This window comes from Chlamydotis macqueenii, chromosome 9, assembly GCF_036417535.1.
Source record: "Chlamydotis macqueenii isolate bChlMac1 chromosome 9, bChlMac1.mat, whole genome shotgun sequence".
NCBI classification, from domain to species: domain Eukaryota; kingdom Metazoa; phylum Chordata; class Aves; order Otidiformes; family Otididae; genus Chlamydotis; species Chlamydotis macqueenii.
Genome location: NC_141564.1, coordinates 8,374,099 through 8,397,988, shown reverse-complemented (window position 1 = coordinate 8,397,988; position 23,890 = coordinate 8,374,099). Strand labels below are relative to the sequence as shown.

Here is a 23,890-nt window from a genome sequence, read left to right as displayed (position 1 = left end):
GGGTAGAAAAGCTAATTAATATAATCTTACTGGAAAACACGGCTTCTTTTACCAAACCAATAACTGCATGTAGGAATAACTTTCTAATTGCATTGTTAGTGATTGTGTTATGTCATTTAAAGACAGAAGGGGCATGGAGGGTAGTTATACCTGCTCTGTGACCTATTTTCTGCGTTGGACAACTCAAGGGTCCAAATTTCCACACCAGAGTGTATAAAGCCATGCAATCGTCTCCAGCAAGGTGTCTCAGTGCAGGCTGGGATGCCCATTCACAGACACAGATCAAAATGGAGGAATAGAGAGTCAGGATGGAATGGAATTTGTCAGCATCCAGGATATTTGAAAAGGGCTCAGTTGTCTAGCTGACTTCTTAAGAAGCACTGTTACAACACGGTGTCTGTACCAGTACACTTCTACCACTGAGTGTGTCTGTGTGTCATATACACATCTGTGAGAATATCTGAAAATTCAGCTACTGTAGTTTTTTTTAAACAGTATCATCAGATGCCAGCTGCATTGAGAGTCAGAGCTATCAGCTCCTCAGTGAGCAGTAATTAAAAAGAACATAACCCACCTGTTTGATGAACTGCACGTGCACTGCGTCATCCAAATAATTTTCACTTACATTTGGCGATGCAAATATATTGTCTTCCCATTTCTTCTTGTATCCACTAACTTGCTTCTCTCGGGTCTTCTCATGCTTTTCTGTAGCATTTATGCAGGCAACCTTACATTGTAAAGTGGATCTATCTGTAACGGTGTGTTTCATTCTTTTCTCCCTTCACGTGGGCCCTGGCAGTGGAATAGCATGGACACCATTGTCAGTGCACAGCTGAAAGACCACCGATCTATGAACCCCTGTCCTGTTTATGATGAAGTCTTGGGGAAACTAATCCTGTTCTTCATAGCCATCCCAGGAAAGATCTCTGAGCAGCACCAGCTCAGGACAAAGATCAACCTGGTACGTCTCTGCTATGTCACTAGCATGGACCAAGGACGTACCTGGAGCGCTGCCCAGGATGTCACCAATGGTACTATTAGCACTGAGTACAGCAACTGGGCCACCTTTGCCGTGGGGCCAGGTCATGGATTACAGTTGCTCAACAAGGCCCGGAGCCTTGTGATTCCTGCCTATGCCTATCGTATCTTGGACCCTAAGCAACACCCCACCCCTCATGCCTTCTGCTTTATCAGCTCTGACCACGGGACAACATGGAAGATGGGGAACTTCGTGGGGAAGGAGAGCGCGGTGGAGTGCCAGGTAGCAGAGGTGCACACGTGTGGCAGGAAGGTCCTCTACTGCAACGCGAGGAGCAGCAGGGGAGCCAGAATCCAGGCTGTCAGCTACAACCACGGAGTGGACTTTGAGGGAGGCCAGCGGGTTGAAATGCTAGTAGAACCTCCCTCTGGATGTCATGGAAGTGTTACTGCCTTCCCACCTCCCCCTGATGCCAGGTGCCAAGACAGTTGGTTGCTCTACGCTCATCCTACAGACCCAAAGGGTCGAAGAGATTTAGGAATTTACCTCAACAAAAGCCCTTTAAATCCAGCACACTGGTCAAAACCAAGCATCCTCTATAAGGGGCTGTGTGCTTACTCAGATCTGCAGTACATGGGGGTTGGGCCAGATGGCTCACCCTTGTTCTCCTGCCTGTTTGAATATGGCACCCACCAACAATGCGAAGAGATAATCTTTGTAATGTTCACTCTGAAGCAAGCCTTTCCATCAGAACGCTGAGTCCTGAGCCTTTTCGTTAGCATCCCTCTGAAACCACCTTTGCTGATACTTCTCTTCACTGACTTCTTTCAGCAAAAGGGGTTTTTTTGTAGTCCTGCACCCTCAGTTTGGCATTCATCTGTAGATTACAAAGTCTATTAAATGTACTAAAACTGAACATGTGTTTGGTTTTGTTTTCTGTTGTCTGTTCTCCCTTCTCACCTTTCCCTTTGGCTGCCATCTTAAACATCACCTCCTCGAAGCAAGCATGACCTTTGTATAGGGCCTCCGATCGGCTTGGTGCACGCTGACAGTGCAGGGACTGCGTGGGAACAGAGGGCAGCACTTTCTGCTGAGCTGTAGTTACTGAGTTGTGGAGAAATTGCTAGAGAGGACACTGGTCTTACTACCCTATATCTGCAGTTCCCTTCTTCAGAAAATCGCTTTGGCTCTGGTAGGTGTGCTCATTTTTTCAGTCAGCGTAGCCCTAGCTGGCAGCTCTGGCTTTCAGGGCTTGCTGTCTTTGCATTGCAGTGAGGCCATGGGATGCTGTCCTCTTAGGATATTCCCTGCACGCTTCTGCAGTGGACTTGGGGTTGCCTTGCTGAGTTCTTAGCACCCCCCAGGGACTTCTATCTCACTTAGCCTTCTCCTAACTTCCCATGCTGTACGTTCTTGCTTATTTGCCCTTTCGCTTACACTGCACTAGGAAGCTGCAGTTTCTCATGTGTAAGAAAACCACAGCCTCATGCGCTCCAGCTGTTCCCTCTCCCTGGGCAGTGACAGTAGGACCCATGCAGGACACCAGGATCCAGCCCCATGTTTGGAGACATGGCAAGTGACAGAAATGGCATTTTGCGTGTATTGAAACTGCAGGATCAGGACAGGTCTGCAGAGGGAGCTCCCAATTTATAGTCAAGAGGGGAAATACTTGCTGGCCTTTCTAAACACAAGTGTTAAGCTATGATCCATAGAGCAACTGCTCTTATTGGTGACAACCCAATGTCTTGCAAGCATGGCTGTTGTTATTACAGAGTGTTATTGGCATATTGGGCAGCGTGTCAAACAAATAACATTGCCCCGATTCCAGCAAATTGCAAAGGCACAAGTGTCGGAGGAAGGGGACCTGACCAAGCCCAGAGCAGCACAAGAGTGCTCAAGCTGGAAGGCTTTCCAGTGCAGACAGGTTTTCATCAGGTTTCTGAAGGAAACAGCCCCAGTTCTGGTGAGAGAGAATGACTATTCTGACGCTACAGTGTGATTTGAAAGGAGCCATTATGCTGTGAGCAGACAAGGGGAGTGACCAGAAATGAATGGGTACCAAGGGAGACATGTCAGAGCAGATGGAGCTGGGAAAGCTTTACCCATGCCTCTGGACAAAACTCTGCTTTTTGAACCAGTTTGTCCTTGCTTGCTGTGTGCTGTATTCTCTGTATGTGCATGTGTGGAATTGCTCCAAGGAAAATATGTTTGTTCTACTGGTGAAGAAAATACCTGCTTTTCAGAGTGTTCTCAGAACACATCCCCTTTGGGGAATGCTAGCAGGTCCCGTAGGACCCTTTGTACTGTCACTGCTCAGGTTTGTGAGTCTCTGCTTGCTCAGTGCCCCCACCCTTGCCTTTTATTGCTGGTAGCTTTTGGGGACGGTGGGAGAAGGGGCCCTAATTTTTCTCACTATGTAGGTTTGTTTCAGGGCACTTGCAGACTCCAAGTACCAAGGGAGTGAAGAGATGACATGGCCTTCACAAATACACCTGTGATTTGCTGAGCCTTTCCCAAGCAGCAGGTCAGTAACATGCTGGGCTGGAGTAGCACAGAACTGGCTGGTACTTTGTGGGTATTACTCGTGCTCTTTAGGTGTAGGCCAGAGTCTAAGTACACCTTTGTGGCCAATAGCCTCTTACTGATGCCAAATGAGGTATTGCTGTATTTAGACTACAGCCAAACTAACTGCTGTCCTATAGACTTAACTTACCTCGTCAGGCATCCTATGAAATAATTTTGTTTCATGACATGAAAATGCACATTTGAGAACTTTTCGTCTGACTAAGCCCAGAAGTGCCCTTGCTGATGCACTGCGCAGGCTGGATATTTGTGGGGGTTTTGAGTGACCGGTGTGTATCTTGACTGATGCTACAGACAGTATTTATCCACTGGTCCTAGACAAGCTGGTGAGCTCACAGCCAGCTGGTACAATACTACCTGGACATCTACAGCAAACCCAACGTAGATAAAGTGTTTATTGCAACGTTTGAGAGACAGCTTGGAATAGTACTGTAACATGGGGAAAAATAATGTTTGCTTTGCCCATAGACTGCCAGGGCTGCAATTTTTTATTATCCAACATCAAAACATGTCCCAGTTTGTCGTCTGTGGCCTCATTCTCTCAAGTAAGTTTAAATGAAATACCGCTGCTACTGCGGTTATCTAATAGCTTTTGTTGATGCTGGGTGGGATTTGTCGGACAGATGTACCTATTATTCTTTCATTTTATGAGGGTAGCTCTTACACGGTGCTTTGTCCCGACGGTGGGATGACAATATAGAGTATTCGAAGCACGTCCTATTCCTTGTGGAATCCTTAGGGCTGTGCTGGCTACATTTGTAGTGTCACCTGGCATGTAACTGGTGCAGGCTGATCACTGTGCTCCCCCTCTATGGCAAAAACTCCAGCTCCCCTCTAGATAAATTCTCTAATCTTCTTCCTCAGATCTGCTCATCAGCCTTCTCCAACACCGGCACGAATGGAAAGAAAATGAATGGTGTAAGCATCTGCTGCAGAACAGCCTTTAATCTCTATGCGGGACAAAAGAAATTACCGCTGTCCTTTGGGAATCAGGTAATTCAGGATATGCACACGTGTGCGCTGACCGTGCAGGGATCGGTGTTTCTCCAGCGCTGCAGAGCTCACATGCCAGTGTCATGAGAAGTAAAACAGACGCCATTTCCTCTTCAGGCAGTGTTGTGAATGAGCCATTAGGGATCACAGAGCTGTTTATATTGGGGGATTGGGATTCACCTTTTGAGCAGCTGGAGCTGTACTGTACATTCTTTAGGGACCAAGAGGTATGCACAGACACCAGCCTGCACATCTTATTGCCACAATCATCTCACGTGTTTGGATCCCATCCACTTGTTTCCTTGTCCAAGTCAAGGAGTTGTGTGTAGCTGGACAGAGGATTCACACATTTTAAGGAAATAGCAGCAGCTTGCTAAAATTGAAGTTAGTGGCAGGATAGATAGGAGTTAAGTATTTAGCTAATCAGTCTCAACTGTCTGACCAGGGCTTGTAACTGTCTGTTGCCTTGTGTTACCTTTCAGTATATCAGGAGAAGCTCTCCAAACACAGTTTCATTCCAGCAAAATTCATGTTGTGCAGCAGCTCTGTCCATTCTGCATCAACATATGGGTCCATTGCATGGAGAGCACTGTGAGGTCAAGCAGTGGTTTGACATTCAGAGCTGTTCTGCTTTGTGCTGTAGCTGTGCTCCAGAGAAGCTACTGTAAGTATCAGAAATCTCAAGGAGGTGGTACAGGTGAGGCTAGCAGCACACTATGGCCAGGCAGGACTGTCAAAGGAGCTGCATAGCTCCTTCATGGCATTCAGCATCTGACTCCATTTGGCTGCTAAAGTCCTACATGGATCTGCATGAAGCCAAAGGGCAGGTCCAGCTGAGCTGGTTTTAGTCTGTAGACAGTGCTTGCTCAGAGAGGACAGGAAGCCCTGCATATTGCAGTTCTGCCCATTTAGCAGGGTCCCATGCTGGCTGCACAACTTTGAATTGTTGGTGGCCACAACTTAATCTCAATGGCCGAGATTAAGCTGGTCACTGCAGAGCAGATGTTTGGATGACTGAAAGCACCAGAAAGGCAGACAGGGATGAATACTGGGTTGTGCTTGTTCATGTTCCCTCTCTGTACCCACAATTCTAGTCTCTCCCAATTTGGTGATGGGCTGCTCTCTCCTGCCTTGCTGTCCATCCCTTGTACAGGGGCAGCACTCTGTACGTGATCCAGGCACCGTGGTTCCAGCACTTCTGGCTCTGGGAGGTGAGGATTGCATGGGGCTAGCAGTGTCTATGCCTTTCCTGGGGACTCCACGTCTGTACTCTGAGTCCAAGACAGAGTTCTAGCTTGGATGCTGCTTTTAGGTATAGCTCAAACGTAGATGGGCAGAGGTGCTCTCCTCAAACGCAGAGTGGTTAGAGGTACAGAGTAGGCAACCAGATTTGCTATGCAGGCAGTGCCCCTGTAGTAATGTCCTTGCTTGTTGCAAACGGGCCCCTCGTTGCTCTGCCCTGGAGATGCAGCACCAAGCATGCCACGCAGCACAGACAAGAGGCAGATGTACAGACAAAGAAAAGGGAAGTGAAAGCTCCAGTTCTCCTCTCTGACACGGGTTGCCAGACATGGCTTTGTTCCATCCCACCTTTGGAGATTTAAAGTAGAAAAGATCTTTGAATCCATCTTGCAGCAGCTGACAGGGAACTTTGGTCACAAATCCCCAGAGCAAATCAGCATCTAAGTCTGCTTCTGTGCATGGAAACGTGAGCAGAGGTAACTTTTTCTTCAGTTCTTTGAAGTCCCCCCATCACACCTAGCTAGATGTGAGGACTAGACAAGGCAGGAATGGGGCAGTCAGTGCTAAGTATCCTAATGCACAGTGTGTTTTTGATCAGTTGGGGATTTATTTATTCCCCATGGAGACCCGTAGTGGGTAGGACAGGCAGACAGGAAAAAGATGGAAACTGAAAAGGTCTGGCAAGAGTTCGTAAGGGGGACGGCAGGCCACCAAAGCCTGGGGGACTGCTTCTGTGAGGGAGCAGAAGGGATTCCCCAGCTGGGACTCTTTGGTACAGAGTGTTAGGACATGAAGGGGGAAGGAAAAGCAGGGAATATGGGCTTGCTAGTCACTTCAGCTGCAGTATGAAGAGGGAGAGCGGGGGCTGCAGGAACATGTCACGCTCACTCTCTGAGCTGTTTGAGTTGAGGAAGTTTGTCCGTGGCTGAGTTTCCTTTCCCTCTCTGTACTATTGAAACAGGAAGCTGGTGAGCTGAAGCTGCCTGATCGTTAGACACACACAGGCAGCTCTGGCAGCTCCTGCATTGGCATTCAGGTTTCCTCCAGCTCCAGCGATGGATCAGTGCTGGTACCACGGCAACATCACTCGCTCCAGAGCCGAAGACCTGCTCTCCAAAGTAGGCAAGGATGGCAGCTTCCTTGTGCGGGCCAGTGAGTCAATTGCGTCGGCATATGCGCTCTGCGTGCTGTAAGTACAGCTTTCAACCTCGCGCTTCACGTGGACGCTTTTGTCCCCACTTGTGCAGGATGTTACCCCCTGCATCCTCTCCAGCACAGAGGCAAACAGCCCCACTGGGAAGGTGCAGCCAGCATCAGAGCATGGCTGGTTTCACCTGACTGGGCCACAGGGTAGGGAAGGGTTGGGAGCAGGGCCAGGCTGAACAAACCCCTATTCTTTTATTGCTGTACTGCTCACACTCCTCTTGCCCCTGATTCAAAATGAGAGACTAATCAAAGATACTGCAGCTGTGCTCTGAGAGAAAAATAACATCTTGATCTCTTTGAGCCTATTAACAACTTGGATCAGGTATTTACACTTAACAACTCAAGTACTGAGCTTGGTACCGTTCCAGACACTTTTCTTGCTCTGGTTCAGTGTGTTTGACCCACCTGCTTGCACAATGCTGTGTCCCATTCAGCAGAAGGCTTGAAATAGTTCCTGGAGCTGTGCATGGTACACCTGGCACAACAGTGATTCTACCTGCATCACTGATGTGGCTTATGGAGTAAATATTTCATGTGGGAAACGGGGAGGGGAAAGAAGTGCTTGCAGCCCTAACCCTCCCATTCTGGTTAGGGCTGGGGACCAGGGCGCAATGCCTCCTGCCCTAGGTTTGTTAGGGGCAGATGTTATTCCTGGAGGCAGGAGTGCAAGGGCAAGAGGGGACTGAAGTCAGTAGGTGAAGTCTCAGGCATTTGACTCTGCGTTACAGTAAGAGAAGACAGTTGCTCTCTGCTTGGGGGAGATCGAGAGCTTCTGTGGGACCCTGTACTGCCTGTCAGATCCTCTTTGCTGCCATTGTGAAGGAGATGAATAAATCTTATTTCATCCTTACCCCCCATTAAATTATAAGCAAGTTTCTTGGTGTCATTTATTTATGAAAGTATATTTCTTGCAGTGGTAAAGATGGTGCTGCTGTTTATAACTCTGGTCTAACTGCTTGTCTTTGAGGTCAGACTTCTGGCGACAACACTGTCTGCTGCAGAGGATTCATCTGCAGAAAAGCGTGGGGCTGGGTAACTGCCCTGTAAGTGTAGTGCTGGACTGTCAGAGACCGGTGGCTGGGTAACACAGGCGTTCACAAAGTGCAGAGAGCCTCTGTGGCTGCCTGTTAAGATGCTTGTAATAACATGGGGAAGAGTTTTGCCTTTCTGGAGGGAGCAAAGAGGCACAAGCGAGAGGAAGGAGGGGCAATTATGTAGCCCCGGGCTGAGGGACCTGAGCTGCAAGTTGGAGAATATTTTACTACAACAGACTGTTGCTTCCATTGAGTGTTTTTTTGTATGACCCCTTTGATTTGCCACGTAACCAGTACGTACACAAAATATTTTTACAGCATGACACTGGGGATTATAGAAAGGGAAGGTACTGTAAAAATGTCTGCTAACATGCATTTGCATAAGTTTTTCCATTGTAAATGTTTATGCAGCCAGCTTTGAAAGCCTTTTGTGACTTGAGAGACATGGCATCAGGAAATAGAAACAATATCATGACCAGGATTTTCTGAACCGGGAGCCAAAGGTTATGTTCTTAAATCCATTCTGAGGTGGTGAACATGAATGGCTTGATTAAAGAAATGGGGAGCACCCAGCCTTGTCAGCCAAGAGCAGCTGGATCTGTGGTGCAAAGGGCTGGCATTAATTATGGTCTGAGAAATGTCACACAAACTTCTGTCAAAATACCTAACAAGCTTTCCACTTATGCTGGCTTGCAGTTGGTTTGTGAAGAGAAAAGGGTTAAAGGTAGTGAATAAGTCCTTCCCTCTGAATGTCATCTTGACAAAATCGGCAGTTTTGCTGAAGCTGAAAACTTCCTCAGAGATGTATCGGTTTCAGCTGTCTTATTGACTGGAAGATGTTTGAACCTTGAGCTCTTCAGTCACTTCTGTTTAAAAAACAGAGAGGCTGGAGACAAAGAATGAGAGAGAGAGGGGGGAATTGAAAGCCTGACTGCAATAGGTTTTCACAAAAAGAGAATTATGTTGAAAGTGAGAAAGTGTCAACTGTGTACAGATAAGGAAAACAAAAAACCATGAAATTTGTTCTGAAAAAGAAGTGTCATATTCTACAAAGCCCTAATATTTATTGGGCAGATCAGTCAAAATCCAGCAAAAGCACTTATTATTATTCTATTATAGAATGAAACAGTAATTTTCTTGAAGAGCTGCTTTAGGAAAATAGGATTTGTATAACTATAGACAAGAAAGGGAGGTGTATTTGCAGGGTCTTTTAAGAGTGCCTCCTCTCCTTTCCTGAAACTTAAGAGCAGCAGCATTTAACTTGGTCGTGAGCTGAAACAGTCAGCAAAGGCAGAGGGAACGCTCCTCCCCCTGCACCGCTGTCCTCTGCTCTGCTGGTCACACTGCCCCATAAAAGGCAAGAAGCAAAGCCGTTTTCCTCCTCCTTTCTCTGTGCCTACATCATTTGATCTGCAAGTTTATTGAGCTCTTTATACTTACCTGGAGGGGAGTGCCTGGCTCCTGAAACCAAGAAGAGCCTGCTGAGCCTTTGCAGTGTGCTGCACCTGAACTGCTATCATTCCTCCACGGGGTCTTCTGTTGGTGGTTTGTGTGAGAATGGCTGCAGGATTACAATTCCAGAGAAGACCCTCAAAGGCTAGCTGTGGCTGTGGGATCCCTCTCAGAGGACACTGCCTGTGAGATGCCGTTTCCAATCTGAGGGGGACAGCCTCTCTCATGGTGCACTTAACACCATGCCTAACACAGCAGTCCTGTTTAGGATTTCCAGGCGCTCCCAATATGCACATCATCACCTATGCATAAAAACATGTACCACAGGTGAGGAAAGAGAAAATGCAAGCCTTGTCCCCTTTCCTCCTCTGGTTGGTTGAGAGGACAGAGAGATGGCAAGGTATTTGGGGACATGTTTAAGCTGAGGCTGATGTTGTATTTACACCCCCCCCACACAGCCAGTCTGAACAGTGGTTTGGCAATTCTGAACTCATACCCAGGTTTTAGGGAGGACCTGGAATGTGACAGTAATTGGGACCACATAACTTGACAGTCAGGGCTGAGGAGAGAAAGCCTAAGGGTAGAAATGAAGTAAGAGTCCTGGTCTTCTCCATCCACATGCACTAAATTAAGGAACTGCTAAAGAAGATTCCTGCTTTTGCTCTTAGGAAGTGCTCCTCCCTTCTCTTGTCTTGCCCAACAGCCCTTCTTTGCTTACTCTTCCACTTATCTTACCTGTCCTCAGCTTAAACCTCTTTACAGGTACTAAGACAGCAGCCTCGTAAGGCCTGTGTGATGGGGCACCTTCTGTGAAGGTAACAAGGAGGGTCCTCTTGTGACACAAGAGCCATTGAGCTGGTTTGTTTATCAGTTTCATAATCTCCTCACTCACAATTTTTCTCTCATCAGCTGCATGAGCAGTTCTGCTTAGTCCTGTTTGCATATCAGCAGGAGGAAATGGTGTAAGAGAACTGCATTGACAGATAAAAACAAAACCCATACCCTTCCTCGAGGCAAATCCCCATCTGACGTTGATTGCCCTGGACTTAGTGACATTAGTAGTGTTGTGGCAATCCAAAGCAGTTGGGGATCCTGTCTGTGACTTCCAGCTCTCCACAGATCCTCAGATGTGTGAATGAGTAGGTGCCTGTGAAATGGTCTTACATTGCTCAGTGAAGTGGTACTGAGCTCTGGGAGCACTTCTAATTCTTCTATGTCCTTGCATTAATGCCATCAAAAGATACGGATTCATGTGGATACATGACAGAATTCTCCAAACAACCTATAAAAATTCAGCTATGATTTATGAGTAATTTATTTTCATTTTCAATTGTGTTTTGTGACTCCTTGTATAAGTGTTGTGGTTTAGCCCCACTCAGCAGCTAAAATACCACCTGGCTGCTCATTGACTCCCCCACACCCCCTTCCCAGTGGGATGGGGTACAAACAGATTAGCAGAACAGCAGAGGAAAAGAAAACAAGAGGTGGGGGGGGGGAACCTCCCAATAACAATATACTAAGCACGTGATTCACGGTACAATACCTCATGCTGGATCCTGATGGGTCCAGCCAATAAAGCTGCCTAAAATCCCGGCAATCTCTTTCTCTCTCCTGCATGGAGTGATTCTGAAAGGCGTATGATGAATAGGCTCACAACATAACTGTAAAAGAGATGAGGATGTGTTATTGATCTGCCTGATCTCCCCAGCTGGGGGGCTGGCCTCAGCTCACATTTCATGATGATTCCTCAGGTGATGCAGTGTTTCTGTTGCAGCCAAAGGAGCTCTGAGAGTGCATTACATTTTTTCCTTTGAGAGAAAGGGGTTGAAGCAAGCGTCGTTTGCTGCCTTAAAGCCACATTTTATGTTTTAACAGAGTGCTTTGCAGATGACTTGAAAGATTTGATAAATCTGTTGTTCACTTGGGACAAAGGTGAAAATTACTTTTTAGTCAATGCTTCTCGGGCAAGCTCCACAAAACTCAGCAGCTCCACAAGAGGAAGGTCATGCTTTCCATGTTACAGCACTTCTCGGGCTTCCCTTGGGCTCTTGTGTATTCATGTGGCCCACCACTCAGCAAGAGAGTCCTCCATCCACCCTTAAATAAGAATCTAATTGAATTTAGGTGGGACAAAATGTTCATTATGGCTGATCTACAGACACATGTGTACTGTGTGCATCTGCATCACGATAGCGAGGTGGGTTTGGTTTTCATTTAGGCTCTTGTTTAGGATTTGTGCATGAAAATGTGCCTAGCAATCAGCTGTCTTACTGTGATTTAGCTGAAATCTATTATTTGTTTTTTTCCAATACAAGTCAGTGCACATACTACCCCTGCAATTTACTCATTCATTGCTGATTTTGGCCCTGCATCTTTTGAATTTCTGCTTTTTCATTTCTTCCTGAGACGCCCACTCTACTGACAGCTAGAGCCATTTGGTGTTTTCTTTCTTTCCGGCCAGAACAAGAGTTGAATAACTTTGAGGCTGATGCTGATACCACTTTCTGCAGTGACATCTGCAAACATGTCTCAGTGACCAGGAACACTTCAGGTTTGTCTTAGTTCACAGACTCCAGGGAAAGAAATAACGAGAAATTTTTAAAACCCTTTGCATGAAGCCATCTAAGTATCTTGGGATCTTCCAATGTCTTTTCTCATGGGGATGGGTGAAAAAGTGTGATTCTCTCTGGACCTGATCTAACTATATCTCCTCTGATCTGTTCCAGGTTCCGAAATTGTGTTTATACCTACCGAATTCTGCCAGATAAAGAGAATAAGCTAATTGTTCAGGTAAGCCATGCTGTGTGCCATTCAGTCCCACAAAGATGCACCTGAGACTGCTCACTGCTTTTTCCAAAGTAGTTCTAACACCACGAGAAAAAGGATATAAGGGGTTAAACTAATGCCCCTGGCCAGCACAGCGTTAGTCTCCAGTCCACTGCTGTGAAGATTCTAGTCTCCAGTCTGCTGCTTTTGTCTTCAGCACACTCTTTAACATGTGTGCCTTCAATTCAGTGGCTCTTCCATGTTTTGTATAACTGAGAACCTCAGCCCAAGGAATACCTTTTCCTCTGAAGCCAGCGTCTTGTCTTTACATCATGGATCTTTTCAATCCAAAATTCCATCACAATTTACCAGCACCCAGAGAACGTAAATTGAATTGTGGTCTCAGGATCCAGGAAGTACCAGGATTGAGGGCAGAAGTTTCAGACATTCTGTTTATTGCTATTCTGCTTTAGGATTGTGAATGAGCCACTTCCCCTTCCCATAGCACCTATCAGCCCTTGTTTTCTCAATACAGATCATGAAACTTGGGATGAGGAGAGAGGCATGGTCTCTTACAGCCTCAAGAAGTGGGCATGGGTTTATTAACAGGCAGTGGGGGCTGTAGCCTACCCATCCTCTTAGCACAGCCAGTGCTGCACGGGCATTCCCTGTAAAATGAAGTGGAAATGCCCGTGCTACCCATGTGCCCCAGTCTGCCCAGCTATTCAGAGTCATTCTGCATTTCTTCCTTCCCAGTTCAGATGATAATTAACTTTCCACACTAGAAATACAGGTTTCTACCAGCTCCATGTGCAGCTCACGCAGCTCATGTGCACTGTTACTTATGTATTTCCTGATGTGCTTCAGGGGCATCAGTTTTTCTTTGAGATCTGCACCAAAGGGCAGCATATCTGAAACCAGAGTGATCGGGTTAGTGAGGACCTTTGAGTGCTGTCAGCCTGCTTTCAGCAGTGGGCTGTTGGTAAGAATTGTGGATTGTGTGTCCTGGGTGCACATACCTGGCCTGGCTCCCTTGAGAGCCACTTCTGGGTGGCTGAGGCTGTTCTGAGGGCGCCCACTCCGATGCAGCTCTGCACAGACACAGCCACATTGCCACCAAGGCCAATTCCATGCTCTCAGCGCCATGCTCCAAAGGGCTGTGTGCCCAGGGCCAGCCACCAGGCTCAGCGTGGCGTCCCAGTTGGCCTCGTCAGCTACAGCTGGTTTCCCCAGAGCTGTTGAGATACCTCTGCCTTGCTTGCCATAGCACTTCTATTTCTGAGGAGGAGAGGAGGACACTATGTCAGACTTGACCTAGGTCTGTATACGTTACTGTGGCATGTCACCAAAGCTCATCCATCTTCCCAGAGCACCAGGCAATGCTGTGCAGAGGAACCTGTGCAGGCTCTGCAGGCTGCTAGTGTGGGGCCAGCACTCGGCTGGAATGAATAACCTCTTGTTCTGATCTGACTCCACACGGTATGCTGCAGGCTATTTGTAGTAATACTCAATTTCCCCTCCCCCATAATCTGCTATATCTCAGCCTTATTGTCCTAAATAATGTGTTTTGGCATATTGTGCTGGTGTGACAATGTGTTGTGATAGGTGCCCAGAAGGTGATATGGTGTTTATTGTTATTTACAGTACACAGAGCTGCGGCAGAGATCAGGATCTCATTGTGTCAGCTCGCAAGTGAAGCACCCCAGGCAGGGAGGGTGCTGTGGAGACCTGAGGGCTGGGGAGTGGGTACAACTGTCCAAGTCCCACAGCAGCTCTGTGGCAGAGCCAGGATGGGGAGCCTGCTGCTGCTATTGATGTCTTTGCTTTTTGCACTGGCACCGTGATGAGGAAGGGAACTTGTGGAACCCTAACGATGAACGAGTTTGGGGTATGAGTTTGGCAGCTGCTTTGCCTTTTAGGAAACAAACACAGAAATGATCATATGTTGGCTTTTCACATGACGGGGAGGAAGAAGGGAAGGCCAGAGATTACCTGCAAAGGCAGCTACACAACCCCACACTTTGTCCTTACATGTCCTGGATGGGCCTCGGCACCCTGGGCAAGCCCTGGCCACCTCCTCGTACCCCAGCTGCCCTGCTGGCACGTCCTGTGAGTGACACTGAATGTGCAGCCTGGCCTGCAGCCTTTTCTAGAAGGGCACGGACACCACAAGTTACAAGAGGGTTTGAAATCTGAATTCAGAGTACGTTGCAACCCAGGAAGACGTGAGTTATGTTTCCCTGTTGCACTCGATCTGTAATTGTTTCTGCTGTGACAAAGGGCCTATTTTCATGCACAACTGTTCCATTTGTCCAGAGCACTGCAGCCATAAGAAATCAGTACTCCTCTCTCCTGTAGCAATGGGCAGCTCTCATGCTGGATCAAGGTTTATGAATGAGCAGAAGGTGTGAATGATGTCTGTCAGCTCAGACTTCCCCTCTGTCCCACCTTCACCTCCTCGCCTTCTAGTTCTCCATAGAAAATTCTGCAGGGTATTATTTGCCAATAAATATGTCCTCATCCTTTCTGGGGTGGGATTTTTGGACTAGTGCTGGATCCAGATAGTATTATTAGGATTCCGTGGGATCTTTCTGAATGAAACCTTTTGAAATCTACTAGATCTGTTAAGGAAATATGACCTACTAGAAGTACCCCCAAACTGATTTGTAAGATTCTTTTGACATCTGTGTTGTGATTGTGAGGGATTTCTCTTGTTTATACGTTATAGGATGCAGAGGGACTATGGTGGAGGGATGTGCTGTAGCATGAATATCAGGAGTAGGCTAAATAAAGTGTGTTGTTAACTCATGTTTTGAAGACACAACACCTCCCATTTTGTGCTGCTTTATTCCAGTTCTGTGGGAGAGGGAGAAAAAGGAGGCTGGCTGCTTCTGGCAAGAGAGAAACACAGTGAAAGTTGTAATTGAGGCTCAGAGCAAGACAGTTGGCTGCTGTTCTTGGTATGTTGTTCCAGCTGGGCCAGGCATTTTTGGTTGCTTGTCTGTTGACTTTTGGATAAAACAAAAACTACTTCACGTGTATTAAAAGATCAGATTTTTTTAAAAGAATAGTTCTCCTACGCAAGGACGTAAAAAGCTAATGAATAGGATGGAGTTTTGACATTAAAAAAAAAAATCCCATTAAAAAGGAAAGAGTCTACTAATTAGATTAGGTGTTACGATAATACAGCAATCAGTAGATGCTTCTCATTTCTAGGTTTATAAAAAAAAAAAGACATAGGAAAGATACAATACTAAATCCTGAGATTAGCTTGTATTAGTTACAAATATAAGCCCTGATCATGCAATGTGACCTTTTTTGCCTGCACTGTGCTCCCAACAAAGCTGTCTTCCTGCCCAGATCTGGGCCGTTGTCTGTCAGGCATTTTTCGTGATGACAGCAGGTTCAGAAGATGTGTGATATCACAGCTACATACACAGCACTTGTGACATGACAGCTCTCCCTCTGCCACTCTGTGGAGTTTTTTCTCCTTTAAAGTTTTAAGTTGCTTCACTTTGAGTCTTGGAGAGTAGATTTAATTTTTCTTTTTTTCAATTAGAGCCTGGTCTGGCACTAGTGGAGTGATACCCAGGGTCATTTTTTGCATGCTGAAATTAACTGTTCAAGTACAGGTAGCAGAAAGGGAGGAGCTTATTTTTGCATTCAGAGGTGCATATTTTTGCATTCAGGCTGAAGAAAAAAAAAATTTGCATATGTCCTTCCAGCATTTTGTGCCATGCTACATGATCTGCATTTGGCATTTGGTTTTGGCATTTGCAGCAGCTCTACAGCAGTTAGCATAGACAGGAACCCCTCATGCCTGCCATCTCTGGAATCAAACTGGTATCCCCTCAAAAAATACCAGGCCATAGTGGTTACAGTCATAGATTTTTTATTTTTTAATTTTTTTTCTTTAAACACAAATATAAATTATTTTTCCTTCTTTTCTGGGACTGCTGAATTTTCTCCTTCCATTACTTGAGACTTCAAAATATAGGCAAAGAAATCCATTCCTTGGATGAATCAAACTCTCATCCTGCTGATGAAAACATATTTAAGGAAGTGGGGGGAGGGATAACAAAAACCCCTGGAAACACAGGATCTGTAACAGCAAGTAGAGATCTTTGTCCTTAGAACAATTAGTCATCAAGATATCTCTGTTAGCCTGCAAACTCTCACTGTAGTAAAACACTGAGAACTGGGAAGCTGAGACAGGAAGAGAGCAAAAACCGCACAGTTACACAGAGATCCAGGAGCAGGGGCGTGAGGCTGGAAATCAACTACCCCCCAGTTGGCTTAGCTGCTGCCTTGCCTGCCTGCTGGGCAAGTCACAGCTGGGGTACCTCAGCTTTCTTGTCTGTATCAGCACATCTGATTTCCCCTTGCTGAAATGGGGAGGCATAATTAATGCAGAGTTGTTGAAAGTTGGGGGATTGGGGGCTAGCTGAGTGTAATCGTGTTTGTGCAAGGAGGAGCGGAGCAGCAAAGGAGCAAAGGGAATCACAGGATCAAACTAAACACTAGAGACAAACTAAAGACACTGAAACTGTCTTTCTAAGCCAGGCATCTATAGTCAGTTCTTGCCATTGAGATGTACAGAAGCTGACGCTTTCCTATGCTGTTACTTAAAGCATCTCATTTATGCAAGGAGTTGAGGTGTCAATGTGACCCTCATCACTGCACAACCTGAATTCCTTGTGATCTTAGCATCTCCACAACGAGGGGCAGTGCTCTTGGTCCCATTTTAAAAATGGGAAACTCAGTCCCAGTCTATTAAGGAGGATTGGGTTACCAAAAAAGATTTTAAATAGCTGTCCCTTGCTGCCTTTCCCACTGTCAGATGTGTGTGATATACATCAGCATTCATCCCCTCTCATTTTAGATGTGCAGTCAAAGCTGAGAGAGAGTCAAAGCAGAGTCGTAGCTCTGTAGTCAGCAGGGAAGAAACAGGTTTCTGACCTGGGTGGGCTAAACTGTCTTTGGCAGGTCCTGTCTCTCTCTGTTGCCTAAAGAGCCCGGAGAACCCCCTTAGACTGCCAGACTTGGCAGGTTGAAGTCAGGTAAAGAGGTTCCCATTACAGCTGACTCTTCTTCAGTGTGAGAAGATGCTGAGGTCAAAAGCTGCTGTCGAAAGAATGTAGTACTGCCTTTGCCTAATGCTTTACTCTGTGTTTCTTTTACATGCTGCTATTTTAAAAGCTCACTGTCAAGAGTATAACCTGCCTCTTGAGTGAGGATGCCAGAAAGAGGTGGTGAGAAGGAAGAAGACACTGGAGTAGGCTGGTCAGTAAATAGGGTTTGGTACAGGTTAGTGTGGTAGGATTTCTAAAACCCTGTGGAGTTTGATCTCTCTAGATTTCTGGCTCATCTCAAATAGGAGTTCGTAGCTTGTGTTATCTGATGGATATTCAGCAATCTGGCTGCTGTGCAATCAGTCACTTCTCAGTGGCAGCTAGATTGCATCTTAGTTTATGCTCATAGTCTATCAGATAACACCTCATAGGTTGTTTGCAGGATCAAGCACTTACCTCGTGTCACTCCGAAGGCTGGCGGGAGGTAATGCTGATTGACAGAAGTCTACATTGCACAAATGGGGCTGTCCCCAAAAATACCACTGAGAGAGAGCCACCCTCGTTGTTCTGGGAAGAGCTTTAGCTTATTGCTAAAGGTGGAGTCGTCTCAAGAAACTGGGGCATCTGCAGAGCAGGCTTTTGGTAGCTCAGTGCCATGGACAGAATTTATAATCATGTGCTTTGTCCTCCTGTGCTGTGCAGCACAGTCTGGTCTCTGAGTTTGAGGCAGGCACAACCTCCCAGTGCTTTCCTGTGGACCTGACCTGATGCTTCAGCTCAGTCGTGTAACATTCCCGATCTGTGACCCAGAACTTGAACGAGACATGTTTGTCCAACGCGTCAGGGCTCAGGTCTCTCCAACCACTGCTGCTTCCTTCTGCCAAGGGTGCTCTTTCCTTCTCCTTCTTGCCAACCTGTTGGTTTTGGTTTTTTCCTCTTGTATTACCCTTAAGTCTGCTCTCCCATTCATGCCACTATCAGAGCTCTTGCCTGAAGTTGGGTGCCTGCTTTGAAATGTGGGCTGCCAGAGATTCAGGCTTCCAGTCACCCACAGTGCCTTGAACAGTGTTCGTATCTTTTGGCTGCTCTGCAGGAGAGGGCAGAAATAGAGCTTGGCTTCAGCAGGACTAGGAACCACTTTATATTTTTAAGCAAACTGGAAAACTAACAAAAATGCATTCAGGTGAAATGCTTCATTTTGATTTTGAGCTTTTCAGAAGTTATCACAGTGTTGCTAGGATGTTAAAGAAAAATGTTATTTCAGAGGGAAAAAAATGGATCATCCTCTTGAAAAAGTTCAGATAAGCAATTTTGAACTTTTTTTTTTTTTAATTAATGGAGGAGAGGGGGGATTGAATGAAGATCATGCCTTGCATAGCGCATGCTCCAATCCTTTTCATTATTTTAAATAAATGTGGAAATTTTTTTGTTTGTTTTTTTTTGTTTTTTTTGTTTGTTTGTTTTGTTTTGTTTTCTTTTCTTTTCTTTTCTTTTAGCAAAACTGACCAGATCCAGATTTGGCTATTTCAGTGGATGACCTTGTTGTAAGAAGGAATCACAAAAAGCTGCCGCCTTGTTATGTTGCATAAGAGGCTGTATTACAGTATGGAAAACATTAGTATTTTGAAAGTTACTGCCTGCCTTTTTCTTTTCACTTCACCTTCCTGTGCTGTCCTAGCTGCCCATCTCCTTGACAGAAAGCACTGGTGTGCGTGCATCTTCCTGCGCCCTGCTCTGTAGGTAAATGTGGGAGACATTAATTTTGCGGTTCTGATGGCAGATCGTAATTTCTGTGAGCATGAGCGCTGCTTGCATTCGTGCTGAAATTCACCATTGCTGCAAGGGGCTAATTAAAAATTACTTATGTTTATACTTACTATTTGTTGCAGAGGGAGGGTCTGACACTATTTACTTGTAGGTTTTGCTGACTTCAGTGAAAATTATAGATGCCTTGGCACCACTGTTTTACATTACATGATAGTCTAGCTTTTTTTTTTTTTCTTTCTGGTAAAATTTTCTAGTCTGATACGAGGCTGTGTGCAACAGGAAACAAATGGTGCTATGTGAGCAGTTAGAAAGCAGGCCAGCAGCTGTGACTCACTCCATCAACTGACACTGAAGCTGTAGGTTACCAGTGTACTTGCAGCACTGTCTCCCCGAAGGTAGGACAGCGGATAAATACTGTGTATGGCATTTCCCGCTGAAACCCTTCCTTGCCAGCACACTTCTAGAAACACATTTTGGGGGAAACATTTAGATTTGTGCTCTGTCTGCATATGGGTTTGTTAAATATGCCAGAAAGACCAAACTCCTCTGTCCTAGGACGGGCATGACATATAACGAGAGGGCTGCCTCTTTGCGTCAGCCAGTCGGCCAGGATTGTCCTCTAAGCAGAATTTGTTCTGGCTTCTGTTTATGAGTCCTTCAGGGTGGAGCTCAGCATAAAAGCTTCATCCGGCGCGCTAACCTGCTCTCAGAGTGCAGACGTATGGCTGCCCATCCTGCCAGCATGATCTGATAAGAGCGTGAGTTTAGGTCAGTTCCTGCATTCCTGGTGTCACTGCTGTTGTCGCCAACGTCAGTGTCTGGCTGTGACACGTGCAGTCCTTTGTAAGCCCTTTGCAGAGAGATGCACAGTTTTTGTCCTTCTCTTTGATAATGCACTGTAATCTCTATTTGCTGTGCTGCTCTGACATGTGTGGCCAAGAGAAAATTTTCTGTAGTAAGGATTTTGTGATTTGCATTCGATATTCCTCTATCTGATCAAAACCCTTCTACTAAGAAACTGCACTTGAGCTGGTTTCAGTGGGAGATAATGCAAAGCAAAATTGCTTGGGTGACACTCACCCATTCACAGTGTTGCAGCCACTTAGCAGCTTCTGTCAGACTGCTGTGTAAGGATTTGGTACTTGCTCAAAGTGATGTCAAAACCTCACAGTCTCCCGTGAGGGCAGGGCAGGCACAGGCCTGCCCAAAGTATCGGTTGCAGGGTGCACGGAGACTGTAACTCATCCACAGTCTGCTTGCAGCTGAGAGGCACGGGGCACTGTTAGCCTCCCTCTGCGCTGAAAGGCAGGAGGAGATGAAGAGTCCCATTGAGGAGGATGCTTGGTGGGCTGGGTCACCGGCTGGACAGCCACCCCCTCCAGCCAGGCATATGCCGGCGGGCAGGGGTGCGTGTCTTTGGGCTGGTGTGCTGCCAAGGTGAGAGGTGTGCCAGCACCAGGGGAGGGGAAGGGACAGCAGCGTTGCATGAGGGACAGAGGGGTGGAGGGCAGCTTGGAGGGAGTATTTCAGTAGGAAGCAAAGAAGGGGTCAGCGAGGGGAAAGAAAAGAGCCAGGGTGGGTAGCCCCAGTCTTAAGGTGAAACAGAGTGGTCCCAGCAAAGCTTTGGAGTTGGGGTCCTCACTGAAGAGTCAAGAGCTCATCAGTGTGCAGAGCTGCCATGGGAAACTGGGATCTCATGCTTTGCATTAACAGTGAATTTCAACAAAAGTTACTGCCAAGGATGGAATTGATTTTGCTTGAGAGAGTTATGACAGAAAACTTGCTGTGTTTGTGGTACTCCATTGGCACTGAAAGACTGAGGTATAATTAGGGTGATTACTATTTTTTGATAGAAACAAAGGTCAAATGGGCAACCAGGTAACAATTAGGAACAATGTCTTGAAACATGGTTAGGGAAACACATTTCTAGCATGGCCAAATACATAATTTAATTATATTAAGCTTCATTTTATTACTGAAAATGGTAGATATTGCAATTTGAATATTTTTTCAGTATAATTTAATGTTGATTTAAATCAATTTGTAAACCTCTTTACAGTCTTTACATGTAGAACTGAAAAGAATTTGCAGTCAGGTCTTAGCAAAATCTGTGTCCTTCATGCTTCTGCAAACTATCCAAATATGTTTATAGAAGAAAATGTTTTTTCCGCTGTTGCATCTGAGGTAGGAATAAACATAACGCATTTCACAGGTTTTAAAAACGTGAAAGAAGCAGCATTTAATAAGAGAACTAGGTATTTCCTGAAACATGTACATTCCTGATACTGAATCTCTCGGTTTACAAAATTCTTCATACAAACAAACCATATCCAGCTTTTGTCTAGTTTGAACCTTTCCAGAATGTTTCCAGTTTCCTGAAAATATTAAAAAAAAAAAGTTCAGAGAAGATGGCTTAAATGAGGTTAAAGTGATATTATTATTTTGTTTTTCAAGCTTCAAAAAATGAAATCAGATATTTGAACGCTAATGCATGCCATGAAGTTAAATCCCTTTTCCTTTTATCTGGATGTGCTTTCAGATAAAATTTCACTCCAAAGAGTGAAATGCCAAAGAATGTCATCAATTTCTCTTACAGTTTGCCCTCCAGTAAATGTGTTACATCATAAAGCCTTCATCACACTTTTAAACAATTGCAAATTGCAAGTAGGCGATCCTCACTGAGTGTACCAAAGCAACTTCCAGGTGCTCCAAAATCCTTTAAGATTCAGAAGATAAAGATTAGGGCTGTTAAACAGTAACCAGTTTTACAATTGTTGTTTTAGAAGAATAATTGTTTCAGTGTATTATCTTTTCCGAAAGGCTTTGACCACCCACAGCCACACACTCAGCAGCTCTTTCCTACCCCACTGGATCTTTCAGTTCCTGCTATGAGAGCTTGAGTGCAAAAACAATCGACTTTGCTCTTGGCACAGAAGTGGGGCAGAGACTTTGGCTGGGGGACAGGAATGAGAGGCTGGGAGGTGGTGGGAGCCTCAGCTTCCAGCAGCAAATATACTTCAGGAATTCCCCCCACCCCAGCAGACGCTTCCATCCCAAATCAACCATTTCTGTGGAGATGTTTTAAAGGAAGGGGTAGTAACCTCTGCTCGTGGACTGAGAACTATAAAAAGGTTTTGTTTTTTTTTAAGTAGACTTTTCAAATTAGCCTGTGCTTGAGAGGCCAGAGGTATTATCGTAACTGAGTTGAGCACCTTGGGAACATGCACCTCAACATCTCCAGGACTAGCAAAATCAAAATTTTCCTGAAATTCTAAACTTCTTCTGGCAGAGGAGGAAAAATAATTGAAAACTTATGCAACCAACATTATCAATAAGAAAATATTTTAATTTTTCAGCAATTTGATGGATGTTAGCTTTAATATTATCAACCATATGATTGCATTATCCGTTTTGTATTTCCAAATGACTTCATAACTGAATTTTAAGTATTCAGGGAGACAATAGATTATTTCCCTTTCAACTACGTGGTAATGAAGCACTATGTTTTATTGCTTCTGTGCTTTGAGTCATGATGGTCATAGAGAAAAGTACTCATTTTCAGGCAAGTCTTGAGTTGTTTTCTCAAAGAAAGAGAAGCTAATATATTGATGGTGCTAGATGAGGCTTTTTGTCCTGATCATTTAAGATAGGAAGGAATCTTGGAAAACATTGCTATTGAATTTGTTTACAATGAGTCTCATGGCAAATATTGCCACCTGTACAAAATTGTTTCTGCACTTGTTACTGACAGGGTGATGCCCTTTCTTCTTTAAAAATGTATCTTGATTTGCTGATGAGATGTGTCACCGCAGGCTGCGTTCCCCATCCAGAGACGTAACTCATCCAGCAGGTCACAAGTAATATTTAAGCTCTCGTTAGATCTTGCTCACTCAATCTGCTCTGCAGCCTTAGGGAATGGGACCAATAGACACAACATGCACTGCAGCTTATTGTTGATATAAATACAAAATCTAAAGATACAATCACCTTTAAATAACATGTTCAATCTAAAGTATTGTCCTGGTTGCACTTGTTTTAGGTAAACAAAGTCTCCTCCACCAATACTTTTCAAATTTACATTTGGTGGCTGAAGCTATTTCATTAAGTTTTGAAAGAAATTTAGAATCCTTTCATTTTCAGATTGCTGCATAAATGCAAAACATGCGGGACTTGATTTCAAATGGCAAAATGGTTTAGGGAAACGAAACAGACTTTAGCAAAGATAGCTCAGATTCAGTCATGTCAGAGCGAATGAAGTCACAGTGCAGCTTTCCATTGTTCCCAGGTCTTTGCCCTGCTGTCTGACTTGTCTTCAATTTGTAACTTCTGGCAAAGTTTTCCATCTTGGTTCTCCTCTGAAAGTCTAAGTTGGTTCCCTTCTGTTCCGTCCCAGGGCTCTAAAGCTTTCCTTTTCCTGTATTTTAAAAGATAACACCCAGCACAGCTGGGTTCAGCAAACCCCATGGGCGAAGTAGAGCAAAGCTCTCGATGGGCTGAGGTTGCTCGGTGTTTGCAGGCTGTTAAGCCCGAATTAGAGTTTCCAGGTAACTCTGTGTTAGACCTCATTCTCCAAAAACATGACCTGTGTTAGACCTCATTCTCCAAAAACATGACCTATGTTGTTTAAGTCTTAGAAAAAGTATTTGTGACTGAACGTGGTAGAACCCATATGCAGCGAGCGCTGGTGGTTCAGAGGCACTAGTTAGCCTTGCCAGTTTGTCTTCGTTGTATGTCACATCCCCGTACATGCAAAACCAGAAACCTTGGATTGGGGCAAAGTTTAACAAAAAAATTGT

At 45.3% G+C, this 23,890-nt stretch overlaps 2 protein-coding genes across 7 annotated transcripts in view; both read left to right on the top strand.

Annotated features, from left to right (window-relative positions):
* The window catches only part of NEU2 (neuraminidase 2), a 37,058-nt gene extending 35,238 nt beyond the window's left edge, over positions 1-1,820 (top strand). For all 4 annotated transcript variants that reach the window (XM_086754733.1, XM_086754734.1, XM_010122288.2 and 1 more), the window contains one exon: positions 800-1,820. In XM_086754733.1, coding sequence (XP_086610859.1) covers positions 800-1,738 — 939 coding nt within the window. In that variant the 3' untranslated portion in view covers positions 1,739-1,820. The remainder of the gene's footprint in view (positions 1-799) is intronic.
* Positions 1,821-6,813: 4,993 nt separating this feature from the next.
* Positions 6,814-23,890, top strand: part of INPP5D (inositol polyphosphate-5-phosphatase D) — a 54,029-nt gene continuing 36,952 nt past the window's right edge. For all 3 annotated transcript variants that reach the window (XM_086754730.1, XM_086754729.1, XM_010122289.2), the window contains exons 1-2: positions 6,814-6,986; positions 12,216-12,279. In XM_086754730.1, coding sequence (XP_086610856.1) covers positions 6,853-6,986; positions 12,216-12,279 — 198 coding nt within the window. In that variant the 5' untranslated portion in view covers positions 6,814-6,852. The remainder of the gene's footprint in view (positions 6,987-12,215; positions 12,280-23,890) is intronic.